The 18,052-nt window shown below is 39.0% G+C and overlaps 1 protein-coding gene across 1 annotated transcript in view; it reads left to right on the top strand.

Moving 5' to 3' along the window:
- Positions 1–4,973, top strand: part of LOC149222882 (uncharacterized) — a 68,160-nt gene extending 63,187 nt beyond the window's left edge. The window contains exons 8-13 of the mRNA XM_089387708.1: positions 2,253–2,742; positions 3,280–3,419; positions 3,529–3,739; positions 3,857–4,091; positions 4,317–4,434; positions 4,590–4,973. Of these exons, the coding sequence (XP_089243834.1) occupies positions 2,253–2,742; positions 3,280–3,419; positions 3,529–3,739; positions 3,857–4,091; positions 4,317–4,434; positions 4,590–4,973 (1,578 nt within the window). The remainder of the gene's footprint in view (positions 1–2,252; positions 2,743–3,279; positions 3,420–3,528; positions 3,740–3,856; positions 4,092–4,316; positions 4,435–4,589) is intronic.
- Positions 4,974–18,052: the final 13,079 nt, after the last annotated feature.

Below are 18,052 nucleotides of genomic sequence, written 5' to 3'. Positions count from 1 at the left end.
ATGAAAGTCGTAGCTAGTATGGAATAGAGCAATCAGATCTTTGACAAAGAGAAAAGAGCACACCTAATCCAATTTCCCTAGCTTTCCCAATCAAGCATTCACAAACCACAATATGCACGATGCAAGTTTTTCTTTTCAACCCCTTTAATGTTTAGATGAACAAAAAGGAACTAGATGCACAAATAATCAATCAATACTTTTCACAAGAAACGAAGACATTACGACTGTGTCTTTTTCAAAGAAATGAAGACTTTATGACACTTCCTTTTCCAAAAAGACTAATCGATGTAAGCTAACTTTGACGATGAATTGATAATGATAAAGAAATCTCTTAAGAAACACTAAACAATCAAGGTCAAAGTAGGGCTAGAAGAGGAAATTCAAATTGATTTCAAAACCATAACAATCATTGATCTTTCAGCAAACAACTTCAGAAGCAAATTTGGAAAAATCCAAGTCAAAGGTGGGTTTTTTGGCTTAAGGAGGATCAGCACAGGTTTGAGTGGGATAGACTGTGCTGCAGAGCACTGTTTCTAAGCCAGGGGTGCTCTGTAGTGCACTGTCCCCTGACCAAGCCTGTGCTGGTGCCAGAGAGACCAATCAAAAGACATCTAAGCAAAACTTTTTGGCCAAAAACAGTTCAAAAAGGTTGAAATAAGATCAATGAAGTCAAGTAAAGTCTACTAGGGTGTAATATGATGATAGTAAGCTACCAGGAACGACAGATCCTTCCCCGGGGAGTCGCCAATTTTTTATATGGAATTTGTATCTATGGATAAACACATCTTCCCTAAGTGGGGAGCTACACTTAGAACAACAGAATTAAAGAGTTTAACCTTTTCCTATGATAGATAGATAAGACAAGAGACCTACTTTTTATCTTTCACCTCCCTTTGTCTTCTTTGAATTGCTCTCGTCGCTCCTTCTCGAACTGAATCCGCTCATTCAGTATTTGCAATCATAAACAGAAGACAAAAACCAATCAAAGCAAACAATCTATCTACTATAAACAAATGGAATAAAAAGCATTTACACATATAATCATCATACATAAAAACAAAAATATGAAAAAAAGCGTAAACAACTTTATTAAAATATATATTCACTTCACATTTCACGAGAGACTATTCGTCTTCCTCAAAACTCTTCGTTTCATCTAACTTTATATTATATACAATAATTATAATATAATAATAACTCTAAAGGATTTTTAGTCAAACAACTTCAAAGTTGAAAGAGCATCATAATTCATCCTTCTCTATATTTCTTCTTAAACTATATAAGATTTCTTGACACGTATCTTGGTGACTCCAATTAAGTGAAATATTGTATTTATTTTACAACTATATAAGATTTCTCGACAAGTATCTTGGCGACTCCAATTAAGTGAAATATTGTATTTATTTTACAACTCTACACGTATATGTATAAATGTTAAAATTTGTCCAAGAATAACAAGACCACCATGGAACTTGCAATATTTACACTGAGAGGGGTGTTCACGTATATGTATAAATGTTAAAATTTGTCCAACAATAACAAGACCACCATGGAACTTGCAATATTTACACTGAGAGGGGTGTTTATTTTAGAATAGGTTTTTTAATATTTCAATTTAATAATTAATAGATAGATATAGGGATTTATCTTGTATAAATATTTATAGAATATTTTTAGTAGTAAAAGGTTGTAATTTATCTTAAATATAGTTATATGAATTTTTTGTGTACTTAATCAAAAAAGGTTATAAAAAAATTAAATTAAATACTTTAGTTATGAAATGATTTATGGTTTTTTGGGCATGTGGTACTCATAAGCCATGGTATTTTTCCATAATATTTTAACAAACAAATTAAGGATCTTCATGGCAAAGTGGAAGTGAATCTGATAGTTAAAAATCTTGTTACATGACTTTCAAATATATATGTTTAACTCATATGCTAACTCGGACATATAAAACAAATATCTATATATCAGAACACTTACATCATGATACATATAAAATTACTACAATTAAAAACTATCCTAAAATTTAAAAATTAAGTAAATTATAATAAAATTATAACTTATAAAATGTCATATGCTCTCACGTTCCAATTCCTAGTTCCTAGTTCAGTGTTTCTGTATTTGAAAGGTCGCCTACGTTCTCAGAGCAATTACATCGATTTTGCAACTCTCTTGTCTATCTGATGGTCATTATGAAGAACTTCGATAAGTATAATTGTTTATACTTCGCTAATTCTTGTAAGCAGGCAACTATTTTCTTTCATCATGCTTCTACTTACGCTGATGGAAGTACATTTTCCAGCAATTTGAATAGTGTAATGGGTGATCTGGTGAATAATACACCTCAAACAGGGTTCAACACTTCTTCGTATGTACAAAATCTCGACAGAATCTATGGCCTTCTCCAGTGCGCAGGTGACATATCTGAACAAAACTGTTCAACCTGTTCACAGAAAGCAAACGAAACCGTTCGCCAACTTTGCCCGTACAAAACAGGTGGTCGACTATTGCTGGACAACTGCTACCTGCGATACGAGAACTTTAATTTCTCACGTCTAGACACCACTCTGTATAAACGTTTGGTCAACAGTAGCAATATTAGTAGTGGTGATATAAATAGTTTTACGACCACTACTTCAAATCTACTTTTCAACCTGTCTGATGAGGCCTACAATTTTACAAAGAAGGGATTCGCTCAACGATCAGCTACATATTCTGTTAATGGCACCGTTTACGGTGAAGTTCAGTGTTGGAGAGATCTATCCATCACGGACTGCAAATCTTGTTAGCAAACCGCAATTAACAACGTCAGCGACGATTATTCTATGAGCCGAGGAGCATTGCTTGGAAGCTGCCTGGTCCGATATGAAATATACCCCTTCATTGACACCAGTAGTGCTAGTCAACCTCCAACCTCCACCTCAAGTAATCTCTCACTGCTGCATTCAGCTTTATGATTTGTAGATTATACAATTTGATTGTAATTTCATTTTTTATATATAATAATATCATGTACTCCATGATCTTATTCTACAGATGGTTTCTCTTCAAAAACATTACCCATAATAATGGGGATTGTGGGAGGCGTGCTTCGTGTTAATGGCCTGTTTGTTTGCAAAGTGGAGGAAAATGAGATCATCTATCTCAGAGAGGCAAGGAACCCGTGCGCAGAATGAAGGTAGATCTGGAGTTTTGGCCTGTGTTTCGAACGACCAAACTTATGTTAATCTCATGAAATTAAATTTTTATTAACCCTTTTTCGGGTGTACACAGAAACACGTGGGAGTGATCCAGAATCGACGCAACTGAAGCAGACGCAAATTCTCTTCACCGTAGAAGATCTCATGGAAGCAACGGATAATTTTGATGAAAATAAGAAGCTTGGAGAGGGAGGGTTTGGTCCTGTATACAAGGTATGTATGAATCTATTATTGTTTTTAACCCATGAAATTGCATGACTTGACATCACATGAAGATGAAGAGGGATTTTTCCCTAGTTGTTAATGGGACTGATTCTTTCAGGGAATAACGAGAGACGGAATAGAAATAGCAGTGAAGAAGCTGTCTGTAACGTCTGGACAGGGCAAACGAGAGTTTATGAATGAAGTGAAGCTTGTGGCCAATGTTCAACACCGAAATCTTGTAAAGCTGCTTGGGTGTTGTGCCGAGGGACGAGAAAGGTTACTTGTCTACGAGTATTTGCCGAACAAGAGTCTTGACAGCTTTCTGTTTGGCAGGTCACTTCGGATTTTTTAAATGGGTGAGAGAAAGATGATAAATCCTTTATAAATTTGATGGGATTGATTATTTAAGAGTTTTCAAATTTGGTATTCTAGAAATACAAATACAGATCCAGAGAAGAAGAGGCATCTTGATTGGCATAAACGCCACAACATCATAACGGGTATAGCTCGTGGTCTTCTTTATCTTCAACAGGATTCACAATTGCGAATCATTCATAGAGACATTAAAGCAAGTAACATTTTGCTGGATGAGAGATTGAATCCAAAGATAGCAGACTTTGGGTTAGCAAGACTCTTTCCTGAACACGAGACTCACATCGAAACAAAAGCTGCAGGAACATAGTAAGAACATTTCCCTCTACCGTTCCCTTATGCAATTTATCAGCAGTTAAGCATTTATGCAATAGTGTGATTTAGCTACAATCACCACACTTATTAGGGACATGGTGAGAATATTACCTCTACCCTTTGCTAATTCAATTTATGAACAATTTACATTTATGGAGTCGTGTGATTTACCCACATTAAACACCCCACTCATTTGAGGAAATTCGTTGGAGTATCTAGCGGTTACATGGCTCCAGAATATGCAATGCGGGGGCAACTATCAGTAAAGGTGGATGTCTATAGTTTTGGAGTGCTAGTCCTTGACATTGTGAGTGCAAGGAAAAGCACTCAACTAAATTTCCCGGATAAAATGCAAAGCCTATTAGAATGGGTAAGATTTCAATGGATCATGATTACTTTTTTGTATGAGCAACAATGGTTGCAAATAATGGAGATGTTTGTAATGCAGAAAATGGAGATGAGCAACAGTATTTTCTTTGGATGTTTGTAATGCAGGCATGGAGATTATACAAGCGAGGGTGTCTTCCAGATATGATAGATTCGACATTGGCGGAAACAATCAGGCAGGAGCAAGCTTTAAGATGCATTCATGTTGCCCTTCTATGCACGCAAGCTGATGCAGGCCTCCGTCCAATCATGTCTAATGTTATATTGATGCTCTCCAGCGCTCCTGTGACATTAGCAAATCCAACAAAACCCGCATTTGTGAAAAATAGTGACAGCGGCCACGGAGGATCCACATCCGGCAGCTCTAGCAGTGGGATTCAGCAGTCACGGCCCTCTGCCACCGCGTCATCCGTTTCGTCTGCCTCTACATACAGTCCTTTCGTTCCTTCCATAAATGATGTCACCCTTAGTGAATTGGACGCTAGGTAGCATTACTGGATAATAGTAATTTACTGCATGTGAAGTGGATTTCAAGGGATAATAGTAATTTACTAGATGTGAAAGAGGTACTTCGACCTTTGTTGTTTCGAGGCATATTTCCCTTCCCATCCCAAATCAAAGTCAACCCAAATAAAAGTCAAAGGTGTTGGGGTTGATTTTCAAGATTTTTTTGGTTACTAAATGTGAAAGAGGTACTTCGACCTTTGTTGTTTCCGGGGGCGTATTTCCCTTCCCAACTGAAATCAAAGTGAAAGGCGTGGGGTTGATTTTCAACGTTTTTTTTTGGAGTTAGATGGATGTAAACTAGTCTCAATTGACAACAATGTTATATTTTGAGATTATTATTAGTTGAGAGCAACAATGTCATATTTTGAGATTATTATTATTATGTATATGATTGACATAAACTTCATATTTTGAAATTTACGTTATGTTTTTTTAACTTGACATGACTATATCGTTCTTTTCTTTAATTTAATCTATGTTGCTTGCCTTGAATGGTTGTACGTCTATGTTTGGATGCTTAGAGTGGTTTATGTATTTATCTATTTGGATTTCAATGGTATTGTTTGTGAATTTGTGAATGTTACATTTGCTTTTTTTAAATTTCTATCTCTATTTCTCCCGCTCTCCTCTTATTTTCTTTAATTTAGTCTATGTTGCTTGCCTTGAATGGTTTGTATGTCTATGTTTGGATGCTTTGAGTGGTGTGTATATTTATCTCTTTAGATTTCAATGCTATTGTCTGTGAATGTTATAGTGGTTTTTTTTTTCCCACTCTTCTTCTCTCTCTCTCTTCCTCCCTTTCTCTCTCCCTTTCTCTCCCACCTTCCTCTCTATCTCCCCTTCATTTCTCTCTCTCTCTCTCTCTCAATCTCATCCCTTCAAGTGTGCCACTATCTCTCCTTTGTCTCCTATCTCACCCCTAACATACACTCTCTCCATCTTCGGCTTCTCTCTCTCTCTCTACTTTCCGCTCTGTATGTCTTTCTTCTTCCCTCCCTCTCTCCCCTCCCTATCTTCTCTTCTTTGTCCCTCATTCTCTCCTCTTCTATCACTTTGTTCTCACTCTCTCTCCACTCTCCGCTCTCTATGTCTTTCTTCTTCCCTCTCTCTCTCCCCTCACTATCTCCTCTTCTTTGTCCCTCCTTCTCTCCTCTTGTATCACTCTGTTCTTCCTGTCATATATATCTAGAGTTAATATATATCATGATATATTAATATATATTATAATATAACAATTTTAATATTGTATTAATCCAAAATTATTAAATTTAATAATATTAATATGATTATTAATCTCCTAATATTAATATTAGATTTAATGATGTTTTTTACATGGCATAATAACAAAAATTATAATAAAGCTACACCAAATTAATATTTTCAAATATTACAACTTTGGCATGAAAGTGATGATGATGATGGTTAACGTCCATTGAGACCAAACATTGGTCTATCGGACCTAAAGAAACAAATTATTTATTTTGATTTAAGATTTTATTCCTATGCTCAAAAAGCTTGGAGAGAAGCCTCCGGAGCTCACTATAATTTTGACATTGTAAAAGGCTAGGAAGGTTAGTATTGTAACAAAGATTCTGAAACTGAGATCTAATGTGGTTGTATGCCGGGCACTCTAAGAGAAAATGGTTTTCATCCTCAATGTTCCTATTCTCACATATATGGCAGTTTATATAGCTCTAAAGATTTTAATATATCCATAGGATATGGCTTTTCATAGATTTTGGAGCACGATTTTCTATTATTTGTGTTCAATTAATCTTTTTCTTCAATGGAAATGATATTGGCTTTAGTAAAGAGTAAAGATGTTTAAATTCTTACCTAATTTAAAATTTTAATGTGGTAAAAAAGAGTGTTGAAAGTAGATTTATGATCCATTCAAATTCAAAGTATATGATAAAAGAACTATTAAACCCATGAAATAATTCTATTGTAGTTTTTGTTTCATTTTTCTTTAGAGCCAATATTAATTTTTATTATTATTTTATTGTAAGTACATATTTACACTTCGCCTTATACTAGATTATAAAATAGGTTTCTCCGAACAATAATAAATAATATTTTTTATGAAAATAAACCAATTATATATATAGATATATATAATATTTTCTATATATATTTAATTAAAATAAATATCAAAATAAAATGACAATAATACATCCATATATCATTTAATTATTTTCTATATTTTATTATTTTCTGAACTTTTCAATGAATAACATTTGCTTAGGTAATTGTGTTTTGAACCTTTATGACGAGGAATGCCTTATTATATTAAATTATTAAGTACTTGACAATCTAATTATCATACGAAAAATTTTCTTAATTTGAAAAAACATCAAATTAACATTACTATAAAAACATATTTATACAAACATTAACTCTTTGAAATTGTTTAGGCATGGTTGTCAAAACATTAAATAATAGGTTAATGAGATTTATACCAATATGAAAGGTCAATGTCAAGTTACCATATGTAACGTAGGGAGTTGGCAATGAGGTTTTCTATAGAGGAATCGAATGCAGAGACCACAGTGAATAAAATAAATTAAGTGAAAGGAAAGGAATTTGAACCAAACTCCCTTGACAGTTTATTATAAGATTATTAATCTCAGAACATCTAATGCTTTAGCATAAAAGCCTTTGGCTGATTATTGATAGCCTGAGATTTTACCGAGATTAAACTGTGTTTTTTAAATGTTTAAAGTTCTTATTGGAGACACTGTTCTTGTTGGAGACACTTTTTTTTTTATTATCATAGACATTAAAAGAATAAGAGAAAAGAAGTTGTTATCTCTACTTCATTACCTCAGATTTTAAACACATAATCCGTGTGTTTCGTAGATGGGCGATATTATTATAAAACATCTACAATTTATGTGATCACTACAAAACGTGTTTTTTATTGTTTGGCAGTTTTAGATTTTTTTTTAATAATTATTGAGTCTCAAGATGCTATTTTAAGCTTTATAACGGACAATAATATTTACTATTGTTTGAAAATTACCCATATTCGAATTTTACGTGTGGTTTGTTTGAATTTTATTTTTCTTTTGAAATCGTATTAGAGCAACAATTTTGATTTTGATAAATTTTTATTAGCGGAATGTCATTCTAATCCAGCCTACCACATGAGCATGTTTATTTAAAAAGAATTACAATCTAAAACATAAGCTTCTCGCGAATATGATAATTACAATTTAAATCACAGGCTTGGCTAAATGACTTGATTGCAAATGACAACACCAATCCGGCCAATGAGAATGTAAGTCCGCCCTATGGTAAAAGGTTGTTTTTTAATATATGTAATTATTCTTAGTATGTTTGACAATGAGTTATGATAGGTTGAGCATCAAGAAAAGTGATGTAAATAAATAAATAATTTTTTTGAAATGTAGCTTGAAATCGTAGAGGTGGAAATAATAGAGTAAAAGATATTTCCCTGAATCCTAAGTAAAGCAAATTTGAGTTAAATTTTTTAAAATAATATATATAGATATATATACTGGGTGGGAGATAAAGACTGAGAAAAGAGTTGCAAACAAACTTTTTAAGGAAAAATTAAAGAAAAACCTAGGCTAAAAGGGACACAGATCAGAAGGCAAGACACTACCAAGGAAAAATATGTGGGAAGAATAATGTTAAAAAGACATTATTGAGAATCAATAGAGGTTATTGATGTTAGGCAAGATCATCTTATCTTCGGGGAATCAAAAGTTGATTCAAGGTTGGGTGGATCGGTGTTTCTGAGCCACAATTTTTCCAAACTGAATTGCTGGTTTGAGATTACTATTTATATCATTATTGTTAATATTGAACATTATGTTTAGAGAAATTGCAATATGAGAAAATACTAATTATTTCTACATCATTAGATAGAAAATTCCGAGTTATGAGAAAAATGTGTAAATGTTCTATGAGGAAAAGTCTGGTTGTAATTTACTCAGAGTATTCTAAGCACTTATGTATTTACAATTTCTACAGTAAATGAAGGAAAGTACTATTTGTTTGTATTTGGATGTATACAAGCTTCACGCAAAAAGATGGATTTGAATTAGGGGAACTGTATGGTCACACCCTCCATATAAGTGTTTGATTTCTGTGTGTTAAAAATTATATGCGTACATTGATTTATTTTAGCAGGTTAGAAATAGAGAAGGTACAAAGTTAAAAAAAAACAAGGAGTCAATAGTGAAATCTTAGGTATGCCAAATCATTAGGAGAGAGGAAAGGCCTAGATTTGAATGATGGATGCAACAATCACTTTTAATCTCACTAGAGTGTGGGCAAAGTGAGAACGAGGGAATTAGAGAAGTGTTTAGCACGTTGTTGGCTTGGTGGGGCCTGACTCAGGTTCAATGTTAGTTAGCCAAACAAATACCTACAGCACTGGCCCTTTTGGCATCAGCATCCAGAGCACGGACCGAAGTCTCACCCAAAGCAGTATGGGGGGATGCTGGAACCATGTTTCCGCACCTTGAGATGGTCATGATGTTGGTTTATACCCTCTATTCCTACTTTCGCACAGGTCACTAAGCTTTAGGGCTCTGTCAGTCTACCCCTTTATTCCACCCTTTCAGTACCTTCGCGAAGGTGTACAATTGACCTTTGTGCGGCCTTAACCTGTGATCCAGGTACTTTCACGCAGCTATGGCAACGTATTGTATAGGTTCCCTAGTTATCGTAAGTGTTTTACTTATCTTACTAAACAATCACAGTTAGCACTGCGTAAACTGATATTCTTACTTGCGTTCAATTAACCAATACAATCACATACATTCGCGCATCACATGAACATAGTAAATCAAACCTAAACCACAATATAACCAAACGCATTAACAAGAAATAAATACACAGAATTTGCATAATACTTCTATTTTTTGATATCTTCAGATTAATACAGACTCTATCCACCCTGCGCACACAACTGCAGTGGTTCGCGCACTCAGCTGCGGATTTTCACCCTAGGCCTCTACGCACTCAGCCACAGAGCCTCTACCTACGCTAAGACCCGAAACACTTAGAATTCTCTACCAAGACTCCAAAACTTGTCTACCAACTTACTTCCTAGAGCTTGCTTACTTAGCTCCTTTTTGTACACTCCCATGGTCTGCGGACCATGGGTGGGTCTTTACAGCCAACTTTACATTTTACAAAATAAGGGCGGACAACCCTTTATGACTCTTGACACCTTTGTGCTTCGTGACCATAAAATGCGAAGACTTTACAACTTTATTACAAAATTTGTCCGAAAACATGGGCTTTTAACCCCAAAACTGTCCTTGGGGGAAACCGTTCCCAACAGCCCCCCAACACAAACATGGTGACTCGCCCTTGAGTCACTCTGTGGGTGCACAGATCTTGGCATGAAGACCGCCTAGCTCGACCTGTATGATGGAAACCTTGGCGGTGCACTGTGCAACTGCTTGTTTTGCTTCTTCAACCAACTGCTCCGTCGCTGGTCCTGAACTGTCAGCCTGAAGCTTCTACTAAGTAGCTTGTAGATTAGCAAGCTTGCCTTCAATAGAGGCCATGACCGAATAAGCCTCATCCAGCCACGGCTTCAATCGTGCCTTCAGCACTGCCTCCTTGTGCTGTGCTGCATCTAACTATTCTTTCAATTGTTTGGCCTCCTACAGCTTCGCAAGTCTCTGCGTGAGAGCGACGATTTGTGTTGTACCTTTTACTTTGTCATAGCACTACTGTAGTTCTCACGCTTCTGTCTCCAGCCATTGTACATTAGGGTCCTCCTACAGGCTCATCAGGACCTCGAACGATTGTTCAAAAATTTGTGTGCAGTCTGCTACTGCACTGTCTACCGTCGCTATCACCTCTGTGACAGTGGTTGCACGCTGCTCCTTTACTTCTGGTGGAGTTGAAGGTTGGGCCTTCAACTGTAGATCTGCAATCTGTAGGTTCAGCTCCAGCTAAACCCTTGCCATCTATGTATGAGCGTCACACACCCCTGTAGCAAGCTTGCGAATGTGCACCTTGATCGGTTCTTCCTCAGGAATGGCCAACTTTGGGACTATTTGGCATGCCTCCTCTATGACTTGAACTATGCAGTTGTTTCAGTCGATTACCTCGGTCACAACGGCGATGGCAAAGTCTTGTTGTAGGGCCATCTGTTCATTATTAATCTTCTGCTCATTGATCACTTGTAGAAAGCATTGTTCGTGGGCCCTCAGGTCCGTGATCACTCCATCCTGCAATAGGTGGAGTGCCTCTCCAAGGATCACTTCCAAGTTCAACCCCACTCCCTTGAGGGCGTTGATAGTGGTCATGTCAGCTTCATTTTATGTGGCCAATGGTCCACTAGGCAGCACTATCGCGCGGGAGACCTTCGCACGCAATATATCGACAGCTTCTGAAGTGCCGATAGCGAGGCTAGTGGACACCGTGCCACCCTGTGATGCACGGGTCTGCAGCTCCTGCAGACCTGTCTAGATGGCCCCCAATAGTAGTTGTTGTTGTTGCTCAAACTGCTATAGTGCCTCCGCAGTGACATCTCGCAGGGCCTCACTGTGTCTCCAATGTCATGCAAATCTCCCTCTGTGAGGGTGATTGGGTCTAACGACACCTTAGTGGCCTTGGATTTCTTCATTGACCCCACTTTCTCTTGTTCCCTCAAACGCTTGATGTGGTCAGACGTTGTCTGTGGTTCTGCACTATGTTGCTCTATTTTCTTGACTGTTTCATCCTCTGTTTGGGGCGAAGTCGACCTTGCGCCTTTCTCAAAGCCATGCTCTATTTTTCCTGTCTAATTTTTCCACTGCTAGGCAGCATTGGGCTCTACCTGGGCCTTGTCAGCGACCTTCTTCTTCCTCTTCTCGACCAGCTGCGCCATCTTGAGCTTCGCCTCCTCCTTTTTGTGCTGTGTGGTGGACTTTCTCGCCCCCTCCGCAAAGTCTGAGGTAGTGCACCACTCTATTGGCCAGTGATCAAGTACTCCATCAATTGCATCATCCGTTGCCAAGTAAGGCAAGTCATACCATGTTTATGCAAGGTCCTTCCGTGCCCTGATTGACACATGATGAAAGTTTGCCTTGAACTCCATGTACCAATGCAGGTTGGTAAAGACAGTAGGCGACAACTGCGGTTTCCAATTGATAGACATGCGGATGTTCATCTCCATCAAGAACCAGAAGATCTTGCTATCCTTGATGTGTTGAGCATCCTTGGTCTCCACAGCGAAGCGTACTTCGCTACTTCTGGTAGGTCCGACGTGACCGAGGGGAATTGACTATCTTTTGGCAGCTCCTAGGCTACCAACACAGAAGGCAGTAAAAGCCACACATAGTGGAAGGTCTTGCTGAGATCCTATGCCTCGCGCTAGCTCGCAAGGAACTCACCGCAGAGATAACACACCCGATTAAACTAGACTCCTTTAGTGCATTGGGCTGCAAGAGCAAGGACTAGTGCCGAGACTTCATCTGCGCGACACTTCCTCATAACCTTTCTTGCCAAAATCTGCCTGGCCACATTGACTGGAGGGTCGCAGATTCTCAAGATGGCATAGCTTCATGGCTTCTTCATAAGCTTGAATTTCTCCTTCATGGCCTCTGCAAGGGCCTGCTCGCCACCTTTTCCACCAAATATCATGGCTAGATTTTCCCCTGTGTAGGGCAGTCGCATGATCCTATGGATAAATCTGTCGGCGATGGGTATTGGCTCCTCCAGCCACAAACACCCATCTTGCAGCAAGCATAACATATGCTTGATGACCAATACTGTAATGGGGGTGCAATTGTAGTGCGACACCAATAGCAGATTGAGAAGACTTGCCTTATCTACTCCCCTGAGCCACTTCTGCAGTTCCAATGCAGTCATCCTGGTGGTTGTGTCAATAATACGGCACATCAACTGCTCAGTCGCTAAGTGCGGGAACTTCTCATGGTCAGCTAAGTCCCAATATTCCAGTTTTAATAGAGGAACCTGCCCCAAGTGCAGTCCTTCAAAGAAAATCTCGTCTGGCAGCAGAGGGGTTTGTAAGGGGACCTTGCTCTCGTCAATGTCCTTTGGCACCTTGGTCTTGCCCTTGCACGAAGGCACGTACTCGGGCAACTTAGTGATAGGGTTAGCACCCTGGACTTCAACTTCCTCCACTTCTACCCCCAGTTCCTCACCATCCATCAGGATGTCCTCAATTTCTTCCTCCTCCGACTCTAGGTTAATGGCTTTTCCCTTGTCCTATGCGGTGGGCTTGTCCTTCAGTGGGTTTCTTCTCAGTGACAAGCGCACTGTTATCGCAGCCTACTTACCCTTCTTATCCTTCACACTCTTCTTGGTTGGGGTCGGCTTCAGTCTAGGCATCCATGGTGATTTGGGAACTTTAGCCAATACCTCTGGAGTAGTTCCCTCTACCTCCCTAGCAACTTCTGGCACAGCCCCCTTGGCTGTCACTGCTTCGGTATCCATAACTTCTGCAGGCAGTGACATGATGCTATGAAACAACTCCTATGTCTCCTTTGGCAATGTCTCAAATACTGAACTTGCTGGAAAAGCTTCAAAGTTTTCATGGTTCATGTGTGCCTGAGAGCCCAACAACTCAATTCTCAAAATGCCAAGTGTTTTTCGCTGGGCAGCCACCTGTAATTTATAGGGAATTTTGGATTCAAATCTAACCACTCCCCCCACATTCGATTCATTAATGCCGGATTGGTGACAGATTTCCAAGGATCTTACACAAATTTTGTCTTAAATGTCAGTCGCCTGCTCCATTTGGCCGCATTCCTACCGTTAAATCATGAACAATGACTTTAACAATCACTTTCCAGCTGACCTGTGTGATTTCTCCCTGGGTAGCGCAACTCCCTTTGTGTTGTCGCAAACCCTATGACATTTCCTTATCCTACTCAATCCTCCAGTTCCCCAACCCGAGCAGTGTAGTTTATAGTCTCGTGCCTCCTTTCAGCTGCCTAAAGTGTTAAGACTATGCTAGCCTCATATAGTCACTTGGCCAGATCACCGGTGTATGGCTTCAATGGCTACCATTCACCTTTCTTGGGAAGGGATATCCATTCAATTTAACCAACTAAACTGCTCCATCGTCAGTAATCTCCTTAATGACATAGGGCCCTAACCAGTGCATTTTGAATTTCCTAGAAATTTATCAAACTTTCTGTCATATAACAAAACTAGATCATTTACCTTAAGGTACGCAGCTTAATGTGCCAATCATGCCATGATTTTTCATACTACTTTTGGACGAGTTAGTGAAATCCAGCTAGAAATCTCTCTTCCTCAAGCTCAGCCACCTGCGTGAGCCTCTCTTCTAGGGCTCCGCGATTTGTCATACCCGTGAGTGCTGCTATGCGTAGACTAGGAACAATGTATTCCACGGGCATCACTGCTTCAACACTATATACAAGCCTAAAGGGTGTTTGTCCAGTCAACTTTTTGCATGTTGTCTGATAGGCCCATAATACTACGGGTATGCGTAGGTCCTAATCACTTTGTTGAGCGTTGCAAACCTTCATCAGTGCATTCTCCAGCACCTTATTGAATGCTTCCACCATCTCATTAGCCTATGAGTGATAAGGCATGCTTTTCTAGTGATATACCTGAAATTCCTACGTTAGCGCGCTGATTGTTTCGTTTAGAAAGTGTGTACCACGATCACTCATCAAAATATTTGGACCCCCAAATTACGTTAGTACATACTCAAAGAGGAACTTCGCAGCAGTTGTGCCTGTGTAGTCCTTTAGACGATGTGCTTCCACCCATCGAGTCAAATACTCATTCGCGGTGATATTGTATCACGCTCCCATCTTCTTCCCTTGGGGCTGAATGGGTCCCACAAATTCTATCGCCCATTTCTCAAAAGGTTGTAATTTCATCTGTGGATTCAGAGATAGCTCATCTCTTTGCAATTACTTGCCAGCCCTTTGACACACATCACATGCCTTGTAGTAAGCTTTTCAATCTTGATGGAGGGTTGGCCACCAACCTTGCATGTAGAATATTCTGTGCAATCGCTCTTCCTGCACAATGGCCTCCCACGATGCCCCCATGAGCATCCGCGAGGATACTGCTCCTTTCACACTCTGGTACATATCGTCTTAATACTTCATCAGATCCCATTTTGTACAGATGTCTGACAATGATAGAAAAGTTTGTTGTGTGCAGCACTAACTCCTTCTTCTTCTCGATGGTGTAACCTTCCAGGGCAGTTCTTGTCATTAGGAAGTGTATGATGTGTTCAAAGTGACCATTCACGACTCACACTACAAATAGCTACATGTCAGGCAATCCCTCCTCCAAATTAGTTGGCTCCTCCCCTGTTTCGATGTGCGACAGATGGTCTTGTCCCACATTCAGTCATCCAGGCTTCACAATAACCTCAAAATCATACTCCTGGAATAATAACAACCACCTACAGATTCTCCCCCACAACGTAGGCTTCTTGACCGGGTATTTCAACACTGAGTGATCCATATACATCTTAAAATATCCACCCAACAAATAGTGTCTGAACTTTTGAAGCGCGTATACCATGGCTAACCCTTCGCAGTTGGTGGTGGAATATTTCTTCTCAACCTTGGATAACCTCCTGCTTGCGAATGCTATAGGATGGTCCAATTCTCCTTCGGTAGCCTGTGTCAGTACTGATCCCAGTGCTATACATGACGCATCTACATGTACATGGAACTCCTTCTTCCAATCGGGGAAGACTAAAATCGATGCGTTGACCATTTTTTCTTTCAATACATCTAAGCTTTTCTTATAGTCCTCGTTCCAACAGAACATGACATCCTTTCTTAACAACTTCTCCATAGGCATGGTGATCTGTGCATAGCCCTTGATGAACTTCCTGTAATACCCAGTATGTCCTAAGGTTACGCGCAGTTGTTTTACACTCCTTGGTGCCTCCAAGTTAAGTATCACTATGATCTTCATGGGATCTACCATCAGTCCCTCTCTACAAACCACATGACCCAGAAGAGTCCCAAAAGGAACACAAAACAGGCATTTCTTTAGATTGAGCACAATCTGGTACCTTCGACAAGTATCTAGCATTAGGCGCAAACTTGCCACATGGTGTCTTACCAACCCAAACATATTCTAGTCATCAAAGTACATGTCCAGAAATGTAAGAATGAATTCTTTGAATGCAGCAATGACTACGTGCGAAAAAATTGCAGGTGCATTCTTCAATCTGAAAGGCATTATAGTGTACTGAAAACATCCCCATTCAGTCACAAAGGTTGTCTTGTTTCTATCCTCAGGCATGATTTTGATCTGATGGTACCCAGAGAACCCATCAGTGAAGGAGTATGGTTCCTAGCCACCTACATTATCCAATACCTCATCAGTGAACAGAGTCGGGAAAGGATCATGTACGCAGGCGTCATTCAACTTCCTGATATCTATGCATATTCTTATTTCATCCTTCTACTTCTTTTCTTGTACCACCATTAGGCTCACCCAATCGGATCCTTCTACGTGCTCAATGGTGCTTGCTGTGAGCATCTTGTCTAGCTCTAAGCAGACCTTCTCCTTACACTTCAGATTGAGACGGAAAGGTCTTTTCCTAACGGGATTCACATTGGGTTTTAATGTGATCTTCATAACGCCTAGGTCTCCTATTATCCCCTTTAGTTCCATAAACTTGGTAGGGAAAAAATCCTGGTATTCACGGAGCAATTCAATGACCTTATCTACTACCGCGTCATCACAGTAATCTCCAATCTTCACGAATTTGGGCTCCGCCTCAATGGACATCACATTTCATAGACTGATCATGTAGTGTAGTGGTCTATCTTGATGATGTCATAGTTTTTTCTAGGAAAATATGGGACCATTTATGCCATTTGAAGAAACTTTTCAAGCGATGTCAGAAATATGGGATATGTCTTAATCCCAAGAAGATCATTTTTTCAATCTCTGAGGGTAATCTCTTGGGCCATATTATTGAAAAAAGTGGGATTACAGTATACCGGGAGAGGATGAAAACAATTATGCATATTCCCTTCCCTGTTAATAAGAAAGCTGTTAGTTCTAGTCTTCGCAACCTATCACCAGGGATCAACAGGAGCTCTTACTATGTTTGGTTTGGTTAGATGTTTTGCACATGATCTTCATCACAAAACATTTCATAAGTGTGTTCATCAGGAGCAGCTTGCAAAGAGCTTTCAAACAATTTATTACACTCCAGAAACAGGCTCCCAGATGAAAAGATATGACCGAATGAATGATTAACTCAAAGATCTCCCTGTGCAGCTGTTTATGTGTTTAATGATCTAGAGGAAACTAGGAGATGTCAGTGGCTAGCCGTGTGGTTGGATTATCATGGACAAGGAGAGAACATAGCATTTGAAGGCCTATTACCGTGCTGCTAATCTTCATCTCAACATATGGCAAGCTTGTTTCTCTGCTTTGATTGAAATAGATATCCTGTGTAGAGGGCATGGTACATTGTTGACAGGGATATTGCTGGTGAAAAGTTTATAGCTGCTGGTCTCATGGTTCTAGAGAGGAATTACTTGAAGATTTATAGATGTTCATTCAGTATTTGCTGTCATCCTTACTTATGGAAATTTTATTCGTGCCGAAGTTGTTAGCAGTGCAGATTTTTCTGGAATTTCAATGATGAGCAGCAACTTCCTCCTTTTCTGCTGAAACACTAAAATCCGGAAGTTAGTTGCAAGAAAAAGGAGAAAAGCTTCATTTACTATTCATCACAGACCTGTGATTGGTTAAGTGCAAGCCAGTTGTTAGGGTTGTCTACCTACATTGGATGTCTGTGGGCTATATGTGAGAAAGGCAATCCCAAACTCTGTGTTGCCATATTAATCTCTGTTGTTTCAACAATTGGAAAGACTAAGGATTTATGTGGGTATAGCAATGTTGTTGATTGATGTAACAATTTGAACAAGGGCATTGAACAACTCATGCTATAGTTTGATAGGTCTAACTCGAATTTCGAAACCTCTTATACATGGATATAGATCATTTACCAGAAGACAAGGAGGAGGTCTTCGTGAAGGTACCAAACATCATTAGTACTTCTTTCCAATAGCTTGCCAATAGATAGAGAGAAGGGG

The sequence above is a fragment of the Pinus tabuliformis genome, chromosome Q (genome assembly GCF_031772625.1).
Source record: "Pinus tabuliformis cultivar Carrire ecotype Pingquan chromosome Q, CPIR1, whole genome shotgun sequence".
Classification (NCBI taxonomy): Eukaryota; Viridiplantae; Streptophyta; class Pinopsida; order Pinales; family Pinaceae; genus Pinus; species Pinus tabuliformis.
This window is presented reverse-complemented; position numbering and strand designations above follow the sequence as displayed.